A 22238-nucleotide genomic window follows, 5' to 3' on the forward strand; every position below is an offset into this window, starting at 1 on the left:
AATAATGACTGGTTCTCTTACCCCATAAGGTTGAGAATTTACCTGTAAACATTTTTGTCTGAAGAATTTGTATGTAAGTGAGGGCTGGGCCTCTATCTTATCTCACTTGGCTTCTCTCAGCACAGCACCTTGCCTGCTTGTTCTTACACATCCTAGATGCACAGTAACTATTTCCTAATTATTAGAAATCTATTAGAATCAATTGATTTCAGCTGAGCGTGGTGGCTCCTTCCTGTAATCCCAGCACTTTGGGAGGCCAAGGCTGGAGGATCACCTGAGTCCAGGAGTTTAAGACCAGCCTGGGCAACATAGGGAGACCCTGTCTCTACAAAAAATAAAAAATTAACCAGGCATGGTGGTGTGCACCTGTATTCCCAGCTACTCAGGAGACTGAGGCAGGAGGATCTCTTGAGCCTGGGAGGTCAGACTACAGTGAGCAATGATTGTGCCACTGCACTCCAGCCTGGGTGACAGAGTAAGACTCTGTCTCTTAAAAAAAAAAAAAAAAAAAAAAAGTTGATTTCTATTTGGATAGATAAATAATTCATTTTAGGACCTTTCTTTTTCGCTTACAGAAATCTGTTTCATTCTGGGCTGAGAAGCAGGTCCATATTGCTAGGCATAGGAGAAAATGGGGTCTGTCTGCATTTGCCCTTGGTGGTCTCAAATTGGGGAGGGAAAGAAATGAACACTTACTGGCTACCTTCTGTGAGCCAGGCATCATGCAAGACATCTGTACATAATTTAATTCTCATAACCCCATAAGATATTATTAGCAATGTACAAGTGAGGAGACAGAGGCTCAGAGTCATGAAGTAACTGGCCTTGGGTGACACAGATGGTAAATGGCAGAGTAGGAATATGGATCCAGGTCTTGAAAGAGAAAATCTCAACTGATTATCTTTTTTAAAAAACTCATATGTTCTCTGCTGACTCAAAAGGTCTCTGTGTGGATCTGGGTTGACCCACTGAACTGACCATCAGGGTTCCATGCACTTTGTATCTGCCCAAGCCCTCAGAACCCCTCAGTAATGTTTTGGAAGGTGAGTTTTGGAGGTTGTCCTTAGGCGTAGCCTCAGCGTATGTAGGCTTCTAGGTGATCTCCCCTGACCTGAGGATTTCAGCTCAATTCACTCTGGCTCCTCAGGACAGTGGGATGACTGGTTCAGACCTCAGCTTTACCACCTCCCAGCTGGGTACTCTTCTACCTACAGCCAGGGCAGATTTTGACTTTCACTTGAAACTTTCAAAAATTGAAAGGTAGAAAAACAGCCTTGGCTTTGGGAAGAACGTATGATGTCCATGGCCTCTAAGAATCTGAGGTGGGACATGTTCGAGTAGCACCTTAGAGTTCCAAAGTGTGTTCTGGGTTCTTTGTTTAAAAGAACAGAGACTGCTGGGGAATTGAACACTGTGAAGTATATGAAGGAGGAGAATTGTGCTATTTAACATTCAGTACTTGGGCTAAAGGAGAAGCATCACGAAGTGTTAACACTCAAAGGGTCTTGAGCTGTCAGGGCTCCAGCTTCCTTATTTTCACAGGTGAGAATCCTGAGGCTCAGCTGTTGAGATGTGCTGTCTCAGTCCGGTGACATAGTACAGTGGATGTGGCTTTGCAGCCAAGCACACATAGCTTCACATTCCAGCTCCATCAATTATGTATTGGGCAGCTTTGCAGAATGATTTGACTTTAACTCTGCTTTTCAGTCTTCTATAAAACAGGGATAATCCTGCTACCGTAGGGTTGTCAGGATTAGAGATAATATAAATAAGGTACCTCATATAGGACCTGGATTATGGTTGGCATTCAATAAATAGTAGCTGTTAATTGATAGCTAAGCTAGAACTCTGAAGTCTACCATGGCAACTTCTTAAGTGGTCTGAGAACCCAGTTGTGTTCTGTGGCAAAACACAGCTTAGGGATCCATACCCAGCCCTCCTGTCAGCTCTTCACCTTCCAGTTCTTCAGAGACATGTGTGGCAGTGACTTTGGCCACATAGCTGGCTGTGCCCTTTAAAGGCATTCCTTGACACAGATATGTGGACTGGTGATGTTGCTCTCCAGCCAGGTGTTCTTCTCAGCAGGCTGGCCTGGCTGTCTCCTGCATGTCTGCACTTGTTTGTCTCCCTGCTCCCTCTCCTGGGCCTGGCCAGAGCTACTTGCAGCAAACAAAAGCAGGATATTGGCAATGGAAAGGAGGGTGTGTTCTGGTGCTCCCATGCCCTGCGGCGCACATACCATTGCAAGGGCGTAACAGAGCCCAGGCCTGCATTTGGGTGCAAATAAGTCTGCACACAGAAGAAAAGAAGGACCTGGTGACCAGGAGCCATGGAACCCTTGTGCTCCCCTACCTGGGCTACTGGTTCTTGCCACTCCTACCATTTTCAGTTTGGAAATATTTGTTAAGGCTTTGCTCTTCCAGGTCCTTTGCTTGGTGCTGAGTCTACCAAGAGTAAGTGGGATGCTGTTTTTGTCCTCAGGGAGCTAACAGTCTAGTGAAGAAGAAAGATGGTTGCCCAGGAACTTCTAAGTCAGAAGGCGGGAGGCAAGAAGGAAGCCCCTGCTCCTACTGCCAGCCCTCTGTTGGGCACCCCATAGTTCTTCAGAACCACATTTAATCCTCACTGCAGGCCAGGCACAGTGGCTCACACCTGTAATCGCAGCACTTCGGGAGGCCAAGGCGGGCAGATCCCTTGAGGTCGGGAATTCGAGACCAGCCTCACCAACATGGGGAAACCCCGTCTCTACTAAAAATAGAAAAATTAGCCGGGTGTGGTGGCATGCGCCAGTAATCCCAGCTACTCAGGAGGCTGAGGTGGGAAAATCACTTGAACTCGGGAAGCAGAGGTTGCAGTGAGCCGAGATTTTGCCACTGCACTCCAGCCTGGGCGATAAGAGCAAAATTCCATCTCAAAAAAAAAAAAAAGAAAAAATCCTCACTGCTACCTTGAAAGTAGGTGATGACATTGCCATTTCACAAATGAGAAGTGAAGGGGCTAGCCCAAGATCACTTAGGTGGTAAATGGTGGTGCTAAGATTAGAACCTCAGATCATCTAGGGAAAAACACAGATAATGCACAGAGTTAAGGGGACCCAGGGTATTGTTTGTCCTCTTGTTTCACAGGTGGGGAAACAACCCAGAGAGGGAAAGGGCTTGTCCAAGGCAATTTAGCACCCAAGAACTTGAACCCATATCTCTCTCCTCCTCATTTAGAGCTCATCCCACATGTATCTTATATTGAGAGGAGTGTGAGCCACATACCAAGAACAGTCTTCCCCTCTGCCTCCAACCTCACTGTGCAGTTTTGAGACACTTCACAGCCATACTCTTCATGCCATACCCAGCCCTTAAGACCCTGAAGTTCCCCTTCCATGAGACAAGTAGGAAAAGCTATAGGGTAAAAATAGCCATCAGTGTTTGTTGAGCACCCAGGAGGAATTGGGCACTCCAGAAAGATAAAGGGATTCTCAGGGACTTGCTTCTCTAGACTTCCCTAGCTCAGCTGCTTCAACTCATTCCTGCCCCTCTTCTCTACCTCCCGCAGTGCTCAGAAGTAGTAGAACTCACTGTGGCCTCTCACCTTGCATTGCTGAGCTTTATTTAGACTTTCTCTTCCTCAACTCTTCATAAGCTCATGAAAGGTGAAGTAGGGTGCCCTGTGTATTTATCTTTTATATCTGCAGTGCTTAGCAAGTTATAATAATGCACTTGCCTGGCAAAAGGCTTTCTCTCGTACATTAGCTTATTTCCTCTTCACATTGGCTCTTTGTAGTAATAGGATGCTATTAGTTATTTTCAATGAGAGAAAGCTACTAAGAGAAGTTGTCCAGCTAGTGACAGTAAGTGGCTGATAAAGTGAGCTGCTATTACATTGTCATCATCTTTAATAAAAGTTAACACATACTGAGTTTCTACTATATTGGGTCTTTTTTTTTTTTTTTTTTTTTTGAGACAGAATCTTGCTCTGTTGTCCAGGCTGGAGTGCAGTGGTGCAATTTTGGGTCACCACAACCTCCGCTTCCCAGGTTCAAGCGATTCTCCTGCCTCAGCCTCCTGAGTAGCTGGGACTACCGGTGCACGCCACCACGCCCGGCTAATTTTTGTATTTTTAGTAGAGACAGGGTTTCACTATGTTGGCCAGGCTGGTCTTGAACTCCTGACCTTGTGATCTGCTCGCCTCAGCCTCCCAAAGTGCTGGGATTACAGGTGTGAGCCACCGTGCCCTGCCTATATTAGGACTTTTATATAAGCTATCTCTAGCTAGCTAGCTAGCTAGCTAGCTATAATTTTTTTTGAGACAGAGTCTGACTCTGTCACCCAGGCTGGAGTGCAGTGGCGTGATCTCGGCTCACTGCAACCTCCACCTCCTGGGTTCCAGCGATTCTCCTGCCTCAGCCTCCCGAGTAGGTGGGATTATAGGTGCGTGCCACCATGCCCAGCTAATTTTTTGTATTTTTAGTAGACCAGGTTTCACCATGTTGGCCAGGCTGGTCTCGAACTCCTGACTTCAAGTGATCCACCCGCCTCGGCCTCCCAAAGTGCTGGGATTATAAGCATAAGCCACTGTGCCCAGCTGCTCTCTATATTTTTAATACATATTATTTCCATTAATTTTCACAGCAGTTCATTTTATAGATGAGGAAACTAGGCCAGAGAAGTAAAATATCCTGCCCAGGATGATGTAACTAGTAAGTGGCAGGATCAAGATTCAAACCAAGCAATGTTCAAACCTCTTGGAAGCAAGAATGTGGCCACTGTGGAAGGTGCAAGCCCTTGACAACAAGAATAGGGAAAAGAAGGAACTAGAAGGAAAGAGATGGCATGGGCTCAGCAGGCCAGGGAGCTCTTAGCTGTGTGTGTTGGGAAGCTCAGAAGGGAGGAAGAGGTTGTCTGTGCAGGTAAGTCCTGAGAACACACCAGACTTTTGAGAGGTGGAGCTTCATAGCCAGGTGGTTAGGGGAGAAGGGAGCTATAGATTTTTTTTGTTTTTTTTTTTTTTTAGAGACGGGGTCTTACTATGTTGCCCAGGCTGGTCTTGAACTCCTGGGCTCAAGTGATCCTCCCACCTCAGCCTCCCAAAGTGCTGGGATTACAGGCATCAGCCACCCCACCCAGCGAGCTGTGGATCTAACATGTACATCTTACACAGTGCTAATAGAATGTTGGGTTTCTTCCCCAATATTTTATTTTGAAAAAAAATTCAAATATATAGAAAAGTTGAAAATGTAGTTCAAAGAACACCTACATACCTTTCACATAGATTCATGATTTGTTAATGTTATGCCACTTTGTATATCTCTCTCTCCCTCTATCTGTATACTTTTATTTATTTATTTTTGCTGAACTATTTCAGAGTAACTTAAAGGCATCTTGATTTTACCCTTGAACAGTTCAATATGTTTCTGCTAAGAATTCTCCTATATAAGTCAAATATCATCACATCTAAGAAAATTCACGGTAATTTTACAATATAATATTATAGTCCAAATCCATATTTCCTCAGTTGTTCCAAAAAATGTTCATGGCTGTTTCCTTTTTTAATCTAAATTTGAATCCAAGTTTGAGGCATTGTATTTGGTTGCTGTGTCTCTAGGGTTTTTAAAATCTGTGCCTTTTCTTCTCCCCATGACTTTTTAGAAGAGTCAAGACAGGTTATCTTATAGAATAACCCACATTCTAGATTTGCCTGATTAGTTTTTTTATACTTAACGTATTTTTGGCAAGAACGTTACATTGGTAACGCTGTTGGTAATGGGTCAGTTTTGAAGAGTGGAGATGATTAAACTGCTTTTGTTCATTGAAGTATCTGTCAAGACCAGAGATCCTTAAGTGGTGCCATAAATAGGTTTCAGAGAATCCTTTATATATACACCCTGTCCCCCACCTAAATTATATACACATCTTCTTTATATATTCATTTTTCTACGGGAGGCTTCTTGGCTTTTATCAAATTCTCAGAGGGCCCCAAGACCCAAAGAGGTTATGAAACACTAGTCTGTCCACTGAGGCAGGCAACACAGAGCTGGTTTCTGGGGGCTTGTTCAGTCTGAACCAGCTTCCCTTGGGGAGATAGCACAAGGCTGTAACTTTGCCCCATCTTGGCTTTGGATCAAAGAGGACTGTCCATTTTGTTGTCATACCTAGGAGCCAGGGACAGCCTATGTGGCCTGGTTCCAGGGATCCCGGAGAATTTCAGTTGTTGTCTTGCCTTTCAGGTGTTCAGAATGCCAGGATTCCCTCACCAACTGGTACTATGAGAAGGATGGGAAGCTCTACTGCCCCAAGGACTACTGGGGGAAGTTTGGGGAGTTCTGTCATGGGTGCTCCCTGCTGATGACAGGGCCTTTTATGGTGAGTGAATCCCTTCATATCTGCCCCTCTTAGTCTTCAGAGTCCATTGACAGTGCTTCCAGTTCCCTGTGGCCTGTTAATCTTTTAGTCTTTCCATCACCCAGGGCATCTCCCTTTATTTATTCATTCATTCAACTAGCAGGTATCAATTGAGCACCTACTAAGTGAAAGGTAAGATCCTTCCCTCAAAGACTTAATAGTTTAACGTTGGGAGTGGGAGGAGAGGCAGGCAGAGAGGAGACACAATATAGCTGGATAAGGACCTCCAAGGAGAGTGTTACAGGCTGAGAGGAGGATATACCTAGGTTGTCTTTAGGGAATCAGAAAAGGAGACTCTGGAATAGGCTGGCAGAGAGAGGGGCTACCTCCTATACCTGCTCTGGAAAAACGACTTTAAGCATAGTGACAGACTTGCCAACCCTGTATTGGAAGAACTGATCTTTTTTAGTGGGGATGATTACTTCTGGGGACTTGTTCTCATAACTGAGACCAAAACAGTTTTGTGCAGTCTCAGAAATGACAGGAGGTACCAATCTGACACTTCCTTTGGAAGCTCTAGGGCAGAGAGTGAAAGAGTGGATTTTGACGGGGGCCTTGCTTGGAGGTCATTCACCCACCCCTGTCCTCACTCCAGCAACAGTGATAACTCACTTCCTTCCTCCCTTTGTACACCCTTCTCCCCACCTGCTCACAGGTGGCTGGGGAGTTCAAGTACCACCCAGAGTGCTTTGCCTGTATGAGCTGCAAGGTGATCATTGAGGATGGGGATGCATATGCACTGGTGCAGCATGCCACCCTCTACTGGTAAGATAGTGGTCCTTTGTCTATCCTCTCCCATATAAGAGTGGCTGGGTGGGAGGGACAGTGGCAGGGTGAGTTGGGCAGAAGGAGTGTTAGGGTAGTCAGAGCATTGGATTCTTACCACAGCAGTGCTCTTAACCAGCTCTTTAACTTGTAAGCGGAATGATTTACACATGTCTCTACCCTTTTTCCTTACCAACCTTGAAAATGTCTTCACTCTGCCCTGCAATCCTCCCAGTGGGAGGCACTCTTCAAGGACGATCCCAGAACATTAAAGTCAAAGACCCCTTAGAGCTCACCCTGTCCAACAACCTTGGTTGATAAAAGAAGTCAGCCTGGGGCCCATGGAATAGAATAGTACAAGGGCAAGGTTCTCATTGTGAGTCAAAGGTAGAGTGAAGAGAACCCAGACCATCTCACCCCAACCCAGGCCAGTGTTTTTCCAAATATACCACTTGCTGCAGATCTAGCTCAGCACCCCCAGTCCCAGCCCACCCTGAGAACGGAGGCTCCTCATTCTGAGCAGCCAGCTAGAATCATGACAAAGAGGGTGGTAGTGAGACTATGGGTACTGTTGCTTAAAGCCACATGGTGCAGTGGTTGCTGGGGGGCTTCTGTGTGGGACTCTAGCATCTTACTCCCCCCTGTGCCCTCTCCCCAGTGGGAAGTGCCACAATGAGGTGGTGCTGGCACCCATGTTTGAGAGACTCTCCACAGAGTCTGTTCAGGAGCAGCTGCCCTACTCTGTCACGCTCATCTCCATGCCAGCCACCACTGAAGGCAGGCGGGGCTTCTCCGTGTCCGTGGAGAGTGCCTGCTCCAACTACGCCACCACTGTGCAAGTGAAAGAGTAAGTATTTTGAGAACCCTTCAGCAGGGGTTCTTGAGCAGAGTCTGTAAATGGGCCTCAGAGGGCTTAGACCTCCGAAGTCTCATGCAGAACTCCCTTTATTCTCATCTCATATCTTTCTCCTGGACCCCACTATGCTGTAACCATACCTGGGCCTTGGCACTTACTGTTCTCTCTGCCCAGGCTACTTCCTACCAGATACTTAAGGCGAGAATCACTCACCTTTCAGGTGTCAGGTTTCAGGTCATGTTTGCTCTTTGAAATCATCTGGCTTGATTATGTGTATTAGTTGTTTATCTTCTATCCCCTCCACTAGAATGTAAATTCCAGAAGGAACTTGCTGTCTTATTCAGTGCTGCATGCCCAGGGCTTGGAACAGTACCTGGCATATAGTAGGAGTTGATTGATTATTATTTTGTCAGTTGAGAGAATGAATGGAGAAAATGTGGTCCATGGCCCAAAAGAAGTTAAGACCCTATCCTAGATTCAGGCCAGAGACCAGATGGAGAAAGAGTCTGTGTCTATCTAATACCAGTAATGTCGTACCTCTGGCCGCTTACCATGTAAATATTGATTGTGCATCTACCATGTGTTGGACAGTAGGCTAGTGCTTGCACAGCAGGTGAAAGATACTAGAGTTTGGGAAGTCAGGAGGAGCTAAGGTCTGTTCTACAACCTTATTAGATGAAGAGGAGAGGGAATTGTGTTCAGGGCAGAGGGAGAAGCATTCTCCAAAAGTGGGAGTCTTAATCATGTCTGATGTAGGTTGAGTGTGGCCAGAAAAGGGGCTGTTAAGTATAGAGGGCCTGGATTATGAAAATCCAGCAGATCCATTGAGAGTTTAAGCAGCAAGGTGTTGTGACCAAGTTAACATTTTAGAAGGATCACTGGTATGGAGGTTGGATTGGAGAGGGGAAAGCCTAAAGGTATAGAGACTAGTTAGGAAGCTATTGTAGGCTGGGCATGGTGGTTCATGCCTATAATCTCAGCACTTTGGGAGGCTGAGGTGGGAGGATTGCTTGAGGCCAGGAGTTCAAGACCAACCTGGCCAACATAGCAAGACCCCATCTCTATTTTTCTTAATTAAAAGAAAAGTCCAGACATAGACATAGTGGCTCACGCCTGTAATGCCAGCACTTTGGGAGGCCAAGGTGGGCAGATTGCTTGAGGTCAAGAGTTTGGGATTAGGCCAGGCGCGGTGGCTCACGCCTGTAATCCCAGCACTTTGGGAGGCCGAGGTGGGCGGATCACAAGGTCAGGAGATCAAGACCACCCTGGCTAACACGATGAAACTCCGTCTCTACTAAAAGTACAAAAATTAGCCGGGCATGGTGGCGGACGCCTGTAGTCCCAGCTACTCGGGAGGCTGAGGCAGGAGAATGGCGTGAACCCAGGAGGCGGAGCTTGCTGTGAGCAGAGATCACGCCACTGCACTCCAGCCTGGGCGACAGAGCGAGACTCCATCTCAAAAAAAAAAAAAAAAAAAGAGTTTGGGATTAGCCTGGCCAACATGGCAAAACCCCATCTCTACAAAAAGTACAAAAAAATTAGCTGGGCATGGTGGTGCGTGCCTGTAATCCCAGTTACTCAGGAGGCTGAGGCATGAGAATTGCTTGAGCCTGGGAGGTGGAGGTTGCAGTGAGCCCAGATCGTGCCACTGCACTCCAGCCTGGATGACAGAGTAAGATGCCATCTCAAATAAAAATTAAAAACAAAGTTTAAAAAAAAAATAGAAGCTATTACCGTGATCCAGGTAAGAGATGTGAATAACTACAATGATGGAAAGAAGGCAGAGTTCTTAGAGATGGGAGTAGGAGAGATGAGGGAACTCCAGATTGGGAAGATGATGTCCAAGTTTCTGGCTTAGGCCACAGGGTGAGTGGCAATCCCCTTCACTGAGATGGGGCATCCTGGAAAAGGTGTTGCCTTTCTGTGTGGGTATCCTGGGCCCCTTAGGGGCCACTGGTGGCCTGGGACCTGGTAAACCTTCCCTGCACAAGCAGAATTGGTCAAGCAGGTTTTTAGGACATCTTTACCCTGCCTCAACTCTTGTCTGGCCCAGGGTCAACCGGATGCACATCAGTCCCAACAATCGCAATGCCATCCACCCTGGGGACCGCATCCTGGAGATCAATGGGACCCCCGTCCGCACACTTCGAGTGGAGGAGGTAGAGTGTGTGTCTAATCTGTCTTGTGAGGGTGGGACATGGAACAGATCCTCTGGGAAATCAGGCTGTAGCCTTTACCTTTTCCTACCCCCAGCCCATCTCTTTGTCTTAGCATTGAGCCTGTGACCACTGGTGACCTATTTCAGCTTAACAGGTTCCCAGGGTAGCAGGGATGGTTGATGGACGGGAGAGCTGACAGGATGCCAGGCAGAGGGCACTGTGAGGCCACTGGCAGCTAGAGGCCACCATTAGCCAAGTTGAGCACTGGCCACACTGTGCCTGAGTCATCTGGGTTGGCCATGGGTGGCCTGGGATGGGGCAGCCTGTGGGAGCTTTATACTGCTCTTGGCCACAGGTGGAGGATGCAATTAGCCAGACGAGCCAGACACTTCAGCTGTTGATTGAACATGACCCTGTCTCCCAACGCCTGGACCAGCTGCGGCTGGAGGCCCGGCTTGCTCCTCACATGCAGAATGCTGGACACCCCCACGCCCTCAGCACCCTGGACACCAAGGAGAATCTGGAGGGGACACTGAGGAGACGTTCCCTGAGGTGCCACCTCCCACCCTGGCTCTGTTCTGTCCCATGTCTGTCTCTCGGATGAAGCTGAGCTGGCTTTCAGAAGCCTGCAGAGTTAGGAAAGGAACCAGCTGGCCAGGGACAGACTATGAGGATTGTGCTGACCCAGCTGCCCCTGTGGGGATCACAGTTTATAGCCAGAGCCTGTGCGGACCCAGCTGTCTGCCAGGTTCCCTTAGAAACCTGAGAGTCAGGCTCTGTCCACTGAACTAAGCTGGACAGGAGGCGGTGATGCTAAACCCTGAAGGGCAGCATGGCCTATGGAGAAAGCATGGAGCTCAGAGCCTGGAGTAGGGGCACAGATAGGATTGAATAAATTGTGTAGAAGGACTTTGAAAACAATAAAGCAAAAGATGAATGAAAGTTTTTTTTAGACTTGAGGGACCAACAACCCCCAAACCCCAGATTCTGCCAGGTCCATGGGGAAGGAGAAGTTGCCTTGAGTGGAAGCCCCAGGTAGGGAGACTTACAGAAAAGAAGTCAAGAGCACTGGCTCCCAGGCAGAAATACTGATACCCTACTGGGGCTTCAGGCTGAGCTCCTCCCTTCACAAATCACTTCATCTCTCTGAGCCTGTTTCTGCATCTGTGACATAAGATGGTAAAATAAAGGTGGCTGTCTCACCAATTATGTAAGGATTAAATGTGGAAAAGGACATAAAGTTGTATAGTGCTGCCATAGGGACAGCATTCAGTAAACGTGACACATTCTTAGTATCACTAAGAATCAGGTTCTTGGCCAGGCACCATGGCTCATGCCTATAATCCCAGCACTCTGGGAGGCCTAGGTCGGAGGATGGCTTGAGCCCAGGAGTTTGAGACCAGCCTGAGCAACATAGTGAGACACTGTCTCTACAAAAAAAAAAAAAAAATTTGTTTTTAATTAGATGGGCAGGGCACTGTGGCTCACACCTGTAATCCCAGCACTTTGGGAGGCCAAGGCCGAAGGATTGCTTGAGGCCAGGAGTTCAGGAGCAGCCTGGGCAACATTCCTGTGTCTACAAAGAATAAAAAAGTTAACTGGGCATGGTGGCGCATGCCTGTAATCCCAGCTACTCAAGAGGCTGAGGAGGAGGATTGCCTGAGCCCAGGAGTTCAAGACTGCAGTGAGCCTTGATCACACCACTGTACTACAGCTTGGGCAACAGAGCGAGACCTTGTCTCCAAAAAAAAAAGTTTGTTTTTTTTTATCCACTCTCCTCACCAAACAAACTGAGTAAGTTAGAGCCCTCTCAGCTGGCATGTGTTGGAAACAGTGCCCTCCCATTAAAATGCTGCCGTCACTCCCATTGCCTCTTGGCCTTGGTCAGTATGATGAAATTAGTGGGAGGCAGGGCAACAGAGGGCAGAGAAGAGCTAGAAATCCATGGCCTGGAAAAGGGAAGATTTGGGAGTGGCCAGGTATCTGTAGAGCCACCATGCAGAGGAGGGGGGCAGCTAACCTTGTGTGCTCTGGTGGGCATGGTCAGCAGGAGGCAGAGCAAAAGGACAAGCGTAAGTAAACCTGTAGGTCGGGACAAGCCAAGAGCCATCCAGCGTCAGTCCTCTCTGGGTAGCCGAAGTAGAGCAGGAGCATACCCCAGAGAGAAAGTTCGCAGGGCTGTTCACCTGCAGTGCTGTGGACTTCAACCTTCTTGTTCCTTCTTCAGTAAGTGAAAATAACAGTCATTGACCATGACTATTATCGACCGGTTTTGAAAATGTAAACATAGTGACTTTATTGCTGTAAAAATCATACGTGTTTATCATCTTAAAATTCAGGAAACATGGACAGGTACAAAGATGTGCAAAATATCATCCAAAATCCCATTTGCTGGCCAGGCACGGTGGCTCACGCCTGTAATCCCAGCACTTTGGGAGGCCGAGGCGGGCAAATCACTTGAGGTCAGGAGTTTGAGACCAGCCTGGCCAACATGGTGAAACCCTGTCTCTACTAAAAATAAAATAATTAGGCTGGGCGCAGTGGCTCATGCCTATAATCCCAGCACTTTGGGAGGCCGAGGTGGGCGAATCACAAGGTCAGGAGTTTGAGACTAGCCTGGCCAATATGGTGAAATCCCATCTCTACTAAAAATACAAAAATTAGGGCCGGGTGTGGTGGCTCACGCCTGTAATCCCAGCACTTAGGGAGGCCGAGACAGGTGGATCACGAGATCAGGAGTTCGAGACCAACCTGGCCAACGTGGTGAAACCCCATCTCTACTAAAAAAATACAAAAATTATTCGGTTGTGGTGGCACACGCCTATAATCCCAGCTACTTGGGAGGCTGAGGCAGGAGAATCTCTTGAACCCGGGAGGCAGAGGTTGCAGTAAGTGGAGATCCCACCGTGGCACTCCAGCCTGGGCGACAGAGCGAGACTCCATCAAAAAAAAAAAAAAAAAATTAGCCAGGCGTGGTGGCGTGCACCTATACTCCCAGCTACTTGGGAGGCTGAGGTAGGAGAATCGCTTGAACCTGGAAGGCGGAGGTCGCAGTGAGCCGAGATCGTGCCATTGCACTTCAGCCTGGGCGACAGAGCGAGACTCTGTCTTAAAAATAATAATAATAACGATAACTAGCCGGGCCTGGTGGCACATGCCTGTAGTCCCAGTTACTCAGGAGGCGGAGGCATGAGACTCAGGTGAACTAGGGAGACAGAGGTTGCAGTGAGCCAAGATCACAGCACTGCACTCCAGCCTGGTTGACAGAGCGAGACTCTGTCTCAAAAAAAAAAAAAATCCCATTTGCTCATTTTTTGGATACTAGTATAACTATCACTCTAAACCAGTTAGTACTTAAATCAAGCAGATACGGGAGATGGTGAATTACCATCTACAGTGTTGTCATATATGTCACATACTGAGCATTATCAGCTAGTAGAATCTAGTTAATTGTTCTATGTGTGATGTATGCAGAGTTCCCATTTTGAATGTGTTTTTACTATGCTTAAATAAATGGCTGATGTCAGCAACCCCAAAATGATACATCTGATGTAAGAGCCCCTGTTCCCCAATAATAACATCTAAACTATAGACATTGGAATGAACAGGTGCCCCTAAGTTTCCTTCCTCCAGGGTTTCTTGGCCGGTCTCTGAGGACTACGCATCCCTACTCCCGTCTTTCCTCATCTTCAGGCGCAGTAACAGTATCTCCAAGTCCCCTGGCCCCAGCTCCCCAAAGGAGCCCCTGCTGTTCAGCCGTGACATCAGCCGCTCAGAATCCCTTCGTTGTTCCAGCAGCTATTCACAGCAGATCTTCCGGCCCTGTGACCTAATCCATGGGGAGGTCCTGGGGAAGGGCTTCTTTGGGCAGGCTATCAAGGTGAGCGCAGGCAACAATTGCTTTGCTCTTCTGCCCCCAGTCCCTCTGTCACTGTCTTTCGGGGATTTCTCATCACTTGGCCCCACCCCACACCATGCAGGATGCCAGGCCTCCTTCCTGGCTTTGGGTGTTGGTGTGAGAGTATCCTTCACCCCCACCCAGGCCACCTAAGGTCAATGGTGCTGTTACAGTGAGCTTGTGGACCTGGAAATCCAGGTTGGGTTGAGCTGTGCCTGTGGCCCTCCTGCCTCCAGTCAGTGGGTGTTTGTTAGGTGCCTGCAGACCTCAGTACCGGGCATGCTACAAGGAGCACACAGGGGAATGGCTCCTGCCTCCCTGGTGAACAGTCTCAGGGACTAACCTCTCTCTTTCTCTCCTCCTCCTCCTCTTCTGCTGAGAACTGGGAGGGGGGGTCAGGTAAGACGTGTGTCTCAGCTTGCAGGGGCAGCAGGGCTGGAGAGCTCACCCCCGACCCACCCAGCTCCCTGGTGCATGTCTTTGGCACTGACCTTCCTGCCCCCAGACTTCTGTTCACTCAGGAGACTCACTTCTATGCCAAATGATCAGAGCCCCTGCTTGGCTTGGCAGCATCCCCTCCTGCCTTCTTCCCCACTTCCCTTTTCTGGGTTCTTGCCTGTCCTCTGTGCATGCCCAGCTCTCCAGGAAAGAGGGTATGCTTCCGTCTGAGTCCCATGTTGCTCCATGCTGCATCTTCCACACATGAACTCTGTCAGTCTGACCCGGCTCAGTGTGCCCTCCAAGGGATGGGATGGCCAGCTGCATAGATTTTCTCAAACAGTTCTCCAGAACTTCCTCTGGTCTCAGCACCATTAACAGTCACCCTCCCTGTAGGTGACACACAAAGCCACGGGCAAAGTGATGGTCATGAAAGAGTTAATTCGATGTGATGAGGAGACCCAGAAAACTTTTCTGACTGAGGTAAGAAGATGGAGGGGGCCCAGGAGGTTGGTGTCACCATTGGAAGAGAAGGTGACAAATAATGGCTTCAAGAGAAAATACAGTTTGGAATCACTGTCGTAAAGACTAAGCAGAAAATTCCTAGAGGAATATCCCACTCCCTCTAAATTACAGCATAATTATTTGTTCAATGAACACTTACTAAAAGCAACACAAACAGGGTACAAGGGATGCAGTAACAAAAGATACAGGGTTCAGAAGAGCTCTCAGGTTATGAGGATGATGGACATGAAAACACTCCAATTTAGTACAACTCAATGTTATAATCCTCACCTGAACGCCCTGCTAAGGGAACCTGGAGGGGAGCTCCCTGAGCACTCACACTCCTTGGGCATTTACAGTTTTCACTACCCCTCCCAAGTTACTTCATGGAGTAACTTAAGTTGGGGACACCTGTGGTCTGGGTATTGCCCTCCAAGCCACTTGGCCACTCCCACCCCAGTTCCCCCAATGCAGTTCCTAGAAAGGCAGGATCCCAAGGGTAAGGCCTATGAAGCCATCTCCATCTATATGGTGGTGGTCTTCCCTCATCCTGATCTTAGTGCCCTGTCATATCACAAGATAGGAGGTAGGAGATACAGGTGGTAACACTTGTCAAGCTGATTCCTTGGAGGGAAGAGGTAAGGAAGACAGTGAGAAGTTAACCACCAGCTTTCCTTGGCTTCCCCCACCCCCAGGTGAAAGTGATGCGCAGCCTGGACCACCCCAATGTGCTCAAGTTCATTGGTGTGCTGTACAAGGATAAGAAGCTGAACCTGCTGACAGAGTACATTGAGGGGGGCACACTGAAGGACTTTCTGCGCAGTATGGTGAGCACACCACCCCATAGTCTCCAGGAGCCTTGGTGGGTTGTCAGACACCTATGCTATCACTAACCTAGGAGCTTAAAGGGCAGAGGGGCCCTGCTTTGCCTCCAAAGGACCATGCTGGGTGGGACTGAGCATACACAGGGAGGCTTCACTGGGAGACCACATTGACCTATGGGGCCTGGACCACGAGTGGGACAGGGCTCAACAGCCTCTGAAAATCATTCCCCCCATTCTGCAGGATCCGTTCCCCTGGCAGCAGAAGGTCAGGTTTGCCAAAGGAATCGCCTCCGGAATGGTGAGTCCCACCAACAAACCTGCCAGCAGGGTGAGAGTAGGGAGAGGTGTGAGAATTGTGGGCTTCACTGGAAGGTAGAGACCCCTTCCTGTGCAACTTCTGTGGGCTGGGTCAGCAGCTATTCATTGAGTTTGTCTGTGTCACTGAAACTGACCCCAGCCAGCTGTTCTCAGTTCACAGCCCTGTTCTTAAAGAATTACACATCTCTAAAGGCAAACAGGGCACGGACAAGGCAAACTGGAGAGGCAAACTGTAGCCTGAGATGGCCTGGGCTTGCCATCACAGGTGTTCAGGTGCTGAGGGCCCTTAGACCAACTAGAGCACCTCACTGCCTAGGAAATCAATGAAGGGGAAATGAGTTCTAGCGGAGCCCTGAAGGATCAGAATTGGATAAAGTTCTTATTGGCAGAGAGGCACCAGGATTGAAGTGACAGGAGCAAAGACCTGGGAGGAAAGAGGAGAAAATCATCTATTTTACCTGGAAACAAATGATTCCAAGCATAGAAATAATAACAGCTGACAAGTACTGAGTGCCCTCTATATGCTAGGCACTGGGCTGAGGGATTAACATGCATGTGCATGTTTATTCCTCATGACAACCTTGGTTTCCAGATAAGCTGGACTGGAAAGGGACAGAGCTGGGATCCTGGGCTAATCAGTCTGGTCGCCAAGCCTGAGACTTTAGCCACTGCCCTTCACATGGGGGTCCATGAAAATAGTAGTAGTCTGGAACAGTTTGGGGGTACATTAGGGTCGCTGTGTTTTAAGCTAAGGAGTCTGGACTATATTTAGGAGACAGATGTAAAAGAGTTTTTTGGTTGACTGGCTTTTTGGTTTTTTGTTTGTTTGTTTGTTTTTTTCCTGTTTCTGGGGCTTGAATCAGGAAGGAGGTTTTTTTGTTGTTGTTGTTTTGAGACAGGATATTGCTCTGTTGCCCAGACTGGAGTGCAGTGGCACGATCATGGCTCACTACAGCTTCGACCTCTGGGCTCAAGCAATCCTCCTGCCTTAGCCTCCCAAGTAGCTGGACTACAGGTGTGTACCACCACACCTAATTTTTTGAATTTTTTTTTCTTTTTTTTTTTTTTTTTTTTTTGGTAGAGACAGGTTCTCACTTTGTTGCCCAGGCTGATCTCAAACTCCTGGGCTCAAGCATTCCTCCTGCCTCACCCTCCCAAAGTGTTGGGATTACAGTTGTGAGCCACCATGTCCGGCAGGAAAAGATTTTTTAAGCAAGAAAGCTTAAGAGCTGTGGTTTTTCCAAAATGAGTCTGGGCTGGCACAGTGGCTCATGCCTGTAATCCCAGCACTTTTTTGGGAGGCCGAGGTGAGTGGATCACTTGAGGTCAGGAGTTTGAGACCAGCCTGGCCAATATGGTGAAACCCTGTTTCTACTAAAGAAAAAAATGCAAAAATTACCTGGGCGTGGTGGTGCACGCCTGTAGTCCCAGCTACTCAGGAGGCCGAGGCAGGAGAATAGCTTGAACCTGGGAGGTGGAAGTTGCAGTGAGCCAAGATCACACCACTGCATTCCAGCCTGGGTGACAGAGTGAGACTTCATCTCAAAAAAAAAAAAAAGAGAGACTGATATGGTTAGTACATTGGGGTGGAATGCGGAGGGTCCAGGGAATGGAGACCTGCATAGGGGGCTAATGAAACATTTCAGATTTCTGAATTAAGGTAGTGGCTGTGGGGACAGGAGCCTGGGAGGCAGGGTGGAGTCAGAATGGGGAGACTGGTTGGCAATGAGGGAACAGGAGGAGGAGGAGGAGTTATGAGTGGCTTGAGGTGTCACTTACCAGACATTTGGGGAATGGGGGATAGCCGTGACTGTTGAGGAGCTGGTTTGGGAAGAGCTAGCATTGATGCCTGCTGTTCTGTGCTAGCAGAACCTATCAGCATCTTCTGGGCAGGAAACTGGCTCCATGAGACTGGCTTAGGGAGAGGCTGCTAGTCACCTAATCTGCAGAGAAGGGGCAGCTGGAGCTGTGGGACAGAAGAGGCATCCATGTAGCTGGTGGGGGTGTCTCAGCTTGTGAAGAGGAGATGGCTTTGAGCAGGGCTGACACTGAAAAGGCTGGAAGAAAAAAGCAGACACACAAGAGTCTCAGGATCAGGTAGCATAGGAAAGTTGTGGACAGTCTTTGAGGAGCACTTCCTCAGGCAGGCAGGCAGGTCATGAGCTATAGCGATTCAGGAAGAGCTCCCTGGGTGTGTGAGCAGCTCCAGGAGCCTAAGGGATGAAAGCAGTATTGCAGGGGGCTGGAGAGCAGGGAGTGGCTCCTTCTACATTTGCAAGGGAAGGAGAAAGGAAGTTGCTCCTGAGAGTGGTAAGAGTCAGTGGTGGAGGCCTGGAGAGGGGAGATAACAAACAAATTTGTTGACAAACATTTTGGTAGGAAGGGGGAGAGCTTAAAGTTTAGACAGTGGGGAAGGTGGAGTCTTAGAGGAGGTGAATGTCTGAAAGACAGAGCTAGCTGGAGCAAGAAGTCACTTCTCTGTTGCAGGCAGGAAGGATCCAAAGTGGCTCAAGCCAGAGACTGGGAGAGTGGGGAGGAGGGAGCAGCCTGGATCTAAGTAAAATGGGTAGAGGTGGAGGGAGTGCTGCAATGGCCAGGGTTTTCTGAAGTTGGGGACATTAGGAGAGAGCTGTGAGGGCTTTGGCCAGCCACTGTGCTAGTGATTGGTGAACCAAAGGATGGGCAGGAGATGGCAGCAGGGAAGCAGAGGAAGTCCAGGCTTCCTGTTGGTATTGGGACAAGGGAGTGGCCATAGGAGGCCCTGGCCCTGTTGTCCAGGTTGGGTTCTGAAGCTGGATGGGCATGGCCTGGTAGGAGAGCATCTGTGGTGCCCAATTCCAGATTCAGGGTCTAGTTGATTTGCTGGCCCTGTGGCCTCAGCTCATGCTTCTGTTCCAGGCCTATTTGCACTCCATGTGCATCATCCACCGGGATCTGAACTCGCACAACTGCCTCATCAAGTTGGTATGTCCCACTGCTCTGGGCCTGGCCTCCAGGGTCCTATCCTTCCTGGCTTCCTTGTCACAAAGGAGGCTGACTTGTCCCCTCTGGCTAGAGGGCAGAGGTGTTGCCTAGGAGCTCCTATCTTTCCCTTCCTGCTTCTTCCAATGCCCTTCTCTGTCCTCTGGGAGCTCCGAGACACACGCAGACATAATTTCACCTTCTCTCATTAGCAACCTTTGAAATAATTTGATTAGAAGGGACTTCAGAAGTTTGTTGACTATATGTAGAACACTGTCGTTTTACCTGCGTTTGCCCCATAATAGTCTTGTAAAACAGTTCATTGCTGACCCCATTTTACAGTGGTGGCACCTGAAGCCTCAGCCTGAGGCCACCGAGCTAGTAAATTTACAGGGACCAGTTTGAGACCAGCATTCCTCCCACTGCCCCTCAGCTGTGGTGGTTACAATGTTGTTTGTCTTACTGACTTGCTATCTGGCTTCCTGGGTGTCTACCGGCTGGCCCTGGCTCTGCCCTCTAGACCCACACCACGCAATCTTCATTCCTTTCCCACATGACTGCCCTGTAGCTATTCAAAGAGCTTGTCTCCCCCAAGTCTCCCCATCTACTGCCTCCACCTTGCCTTTTTCTGTCTTATCCTGATCTAGCCACTGCCTGAAATCATTTTAGGAATAAGACAGGACAGGGAAAAACAAAAGCAACCCCCTGTCCCACCTCTGAGTTCCACTCTCCAAGTCCCTGAGCCTTACCTCCAGGGCTCCAGTGGCTCTGCCATGAACCCACTGTGGGCTGGGAGTCTGCTGTGCACAGATACCAGACCCTCAGAAACACAAATGCCAAGTGTGTCTGTTTTTTTGTTTTGTTTTGTTTTGTTTTTTAGATGGAGTCTCATTCTGTTTCCCAGGCTGGAGTGCAGTGGTGCAATCTTGGCTTACTGCAGCCTCTACCTCCCGGGTTCTAGTGATTCTTCTGCTTCAGCCTCCCAAGTAGCTAGGACTACAGGCGTGTGCCACCACGCCCAGCTAATTTTTTTTTTTTTTTTTTTTTTTTTTGTATTTTTAGTAGAGACGGGGTTTTGCCATGTTGGCCAGGCTGGTCTTGAACTCCTGACCTCAGGTGATTCACCCGCCTCGGCCTCCCAAAGTTCTGGGATTACAGGCGTAAGCCACCGTGCCTGGCCTGAGTGTGTCTATTTGATAGAGCTTTCTGCTCTGATTCTCCCTTGCTATACACCTTTTCTCCCCTTCTCAGTGGCTTCTCTTGCCTATGCCTCCTCCCCAGGGCCAGGTTTGAGAACATCCCCATGAAGTCCTGACCTGTCTTTTATCCTACCAGGACAAGACTGTGGTGGTGGCAGACTTTGGGCTGTCACGGCTCATAGTGGAAGAGAGGAAAAGGCACCCCATGGAGAAGGCCACCACCAAGAAACGCACCTTGCGCAAGAACGACCGCAAGAAGCGCTACACGGTGGTGGGAAACCCCTACTGGATGGCCCCTGAGATGCTGAACGGTGAGTCCTGAAGCCCTGGAGGGGACACCCGCAGAGGGAGGACAGATGCTGCCCTTGCATCAGAGCCCTGGGAATTCCAGGGGAGGCCTGTGAAGCGTAGGACCGGATACCCAGAGCTGAGGATATTTTTCCCTTGCCAGGTGGGGCCTCACGATTTAGCTCCTGAGCTCAGGGGGCTGGGAACTGATCAGTGTCCCATCATGGGGCATAAGGTGAGTTCTGACTGTGGCATTTGTGCCTCAGGGATCGCTAAGAGCTCAGGCTATTGTCCCAGCTTTAGCCTTCTCTCTCCATGGTGAGAACAGAAGTGTGGTGCCCTCTGGTGGATAATGCTCAAACCAACCAGAGATGCTGGTTGGGATTCTTGAAATCAGGGTTGTGAGGCGTCAGAAATGGTCTGAATACAATCCATTTTGGAGTCTGAGGCCCAGAGAAGTTCAGTGAATTGCCTAGGAGCATACAGCTGCCTAATGGCAGAGCCTGGATGAACCCTAGTCTGGTTCTTTTCCACTTTAACATGCAGTTTCATCCTAGGCAGTGTTACGTTATAAGGGCTCTCCAAGGCAGGTCACCTAGGGCTGAGGAAGGACTATTTTCAGGTGGTGTCTGCGCAGGACAGCCTGTGGGGTGTCCCTACAGAACCTGTTCTAGCCCTAGTTCTTAGCTGTGGCTTAGATTGACCCTAGACCCAGTGCAGAGCAGGTAAGGGATGTAAACTTAACAGCGTGCTCTCCTGTGTTCCCCAAGGAAAGAGCTATGATGAGACGGTGGATATCTTCTCCTTTGGGATCGTTCTCTGTGAGGTGAGCTCTGGCACCAAGGCCATGCCCGAGGCAGCAGGCCTAGCAGCTCTGCCTTCCCTCGGAACTGGGGCGTCTCCTCCTAGGGATGACTAGCTTGACTAAAATCAACATGGGTGTAGGGTTTTATGGTTTATAACGCATCTGCACATCTTTGCCACGTTCGTGTTTCATTGGTCTTAAGAGAAGGACTGGCACGGTTTTTTTGTTTTAGATGGAGCCTCACTTCGTTGCCCAGGCTGGAGTGCAGTGGCACAATCTGGGCTCACTGCAACCTCCGCCTTCTGGGTTCAAGTGATTCTCCTGCCTCAGCCTCCCAAGTAGCTGGGACTACCGGCACACACCACCATGCCCGGCTAATTTTTGTATTTTTAGTAGAGACAGGGTTTCACCATGTTGGCCAGGCTGGTCTTGAACTCCAGACCTCAGGTAATCCGCCTGCCTCGGCCTCTAAAAGTGCTGGAATTATAGGCGTGAGCTACCTCGCCCGGCCAGGTTTTTTTTTTTTTTTTTAGTTGAGGAAACTGAGGCTCGGAAGAGGGCAGTGGCTTGCACATGGTCAGTAAGGGGCAGATGAGACTCAGAATTCCAGAAGGAAGGGCAAGAGACTGTTCATGTGGCTGTCTAGCTAGCTCTTGGTCCAAATGTAGCCCTTCTCAGTTCCCTTCAAGTAGAAGTAGCCACTCTAGGAAGTGCCAGCCCTGTGCCAGGTACCACGTGGACAGAGTGAGGAATCTTGGAAAGATTCCTACCTTTAGGAGTTTAGTCAGGTGACAGCATATCTCAGCGACTCAAACACACACACATTCAAAA

At 48.8% G+C, this 22238-nt stretch overlaps 1 protein-coding gene across 11 annotated transcripts in view; it reads left to right on the forward strand.

The window, feature by feature from the left end:
- Positions 1–22238, forward strand: part of LIMK2 (LIM domain kinase 2) — a 69366-nt gene that overhangs the window by 41363 nt on the left and 5765 nt on the right. For 8 of the 11 annotated variants that reach the window (XM_019018244.3, XM_055374238.2, XM_063704663.1 and 5 more), the window contains 12 exons: positions 6218–6353; positions 7048–7157; positions 7816–8004; positions 10067–10172; positions 10528–10724; positions 13866–14052; positions 14905–14991; positions 15708–15839; positions 16078–16134; positions 19053–19118; positions 20451–20625; positions 21373–21428. In XM_019018244.3, coding sequence (XP_018873789.1) covers positions 6218–6353; positions 7048–7157; positions 7816–8004; positions 10067–10172; positions 10528–10724; positions 13866–14052; positions 14905–14991; positions 15708–15839; positions 16078–16134; positions 19053–19118; positions 20451–20625; positions 21373–21428 — 1498 coding nt within the window. Of the gene's footprint in view, positions 1–6217; positions 6354–7047; positions 7158–7815; positions 8005–10066; positions 10173–10527; positions 10725–13865; positions 14053–14904; positions 14992–15707; positions 15840–16077; positions 16135–19052; positions 19119–20450; positions 20626–20765; positions 20838–21372; positions 21429–22238 lie in introns of all 11 variants that reach the window. The other 3 variants (XM_055374241.2, XM_055374243.2, XR_010133127.1) reach the window with 2 other exon arrangements.

This window comes from Gorilla gorilla, chromosome 23 (assembly GCF_029281585.2).
Source record: "Gorilla gorilla gorilla isolate KB3781 chromosome 23, NHGRI_mGorGor1-v2.1_pri, whole genome shotgun sequence".
NCBI classification, from domain to species: Eukaryota; Metazoa; Chordata; class Mammalia; order Primates; family Hominidae; genus Gorilla; species Gorilla gorilla.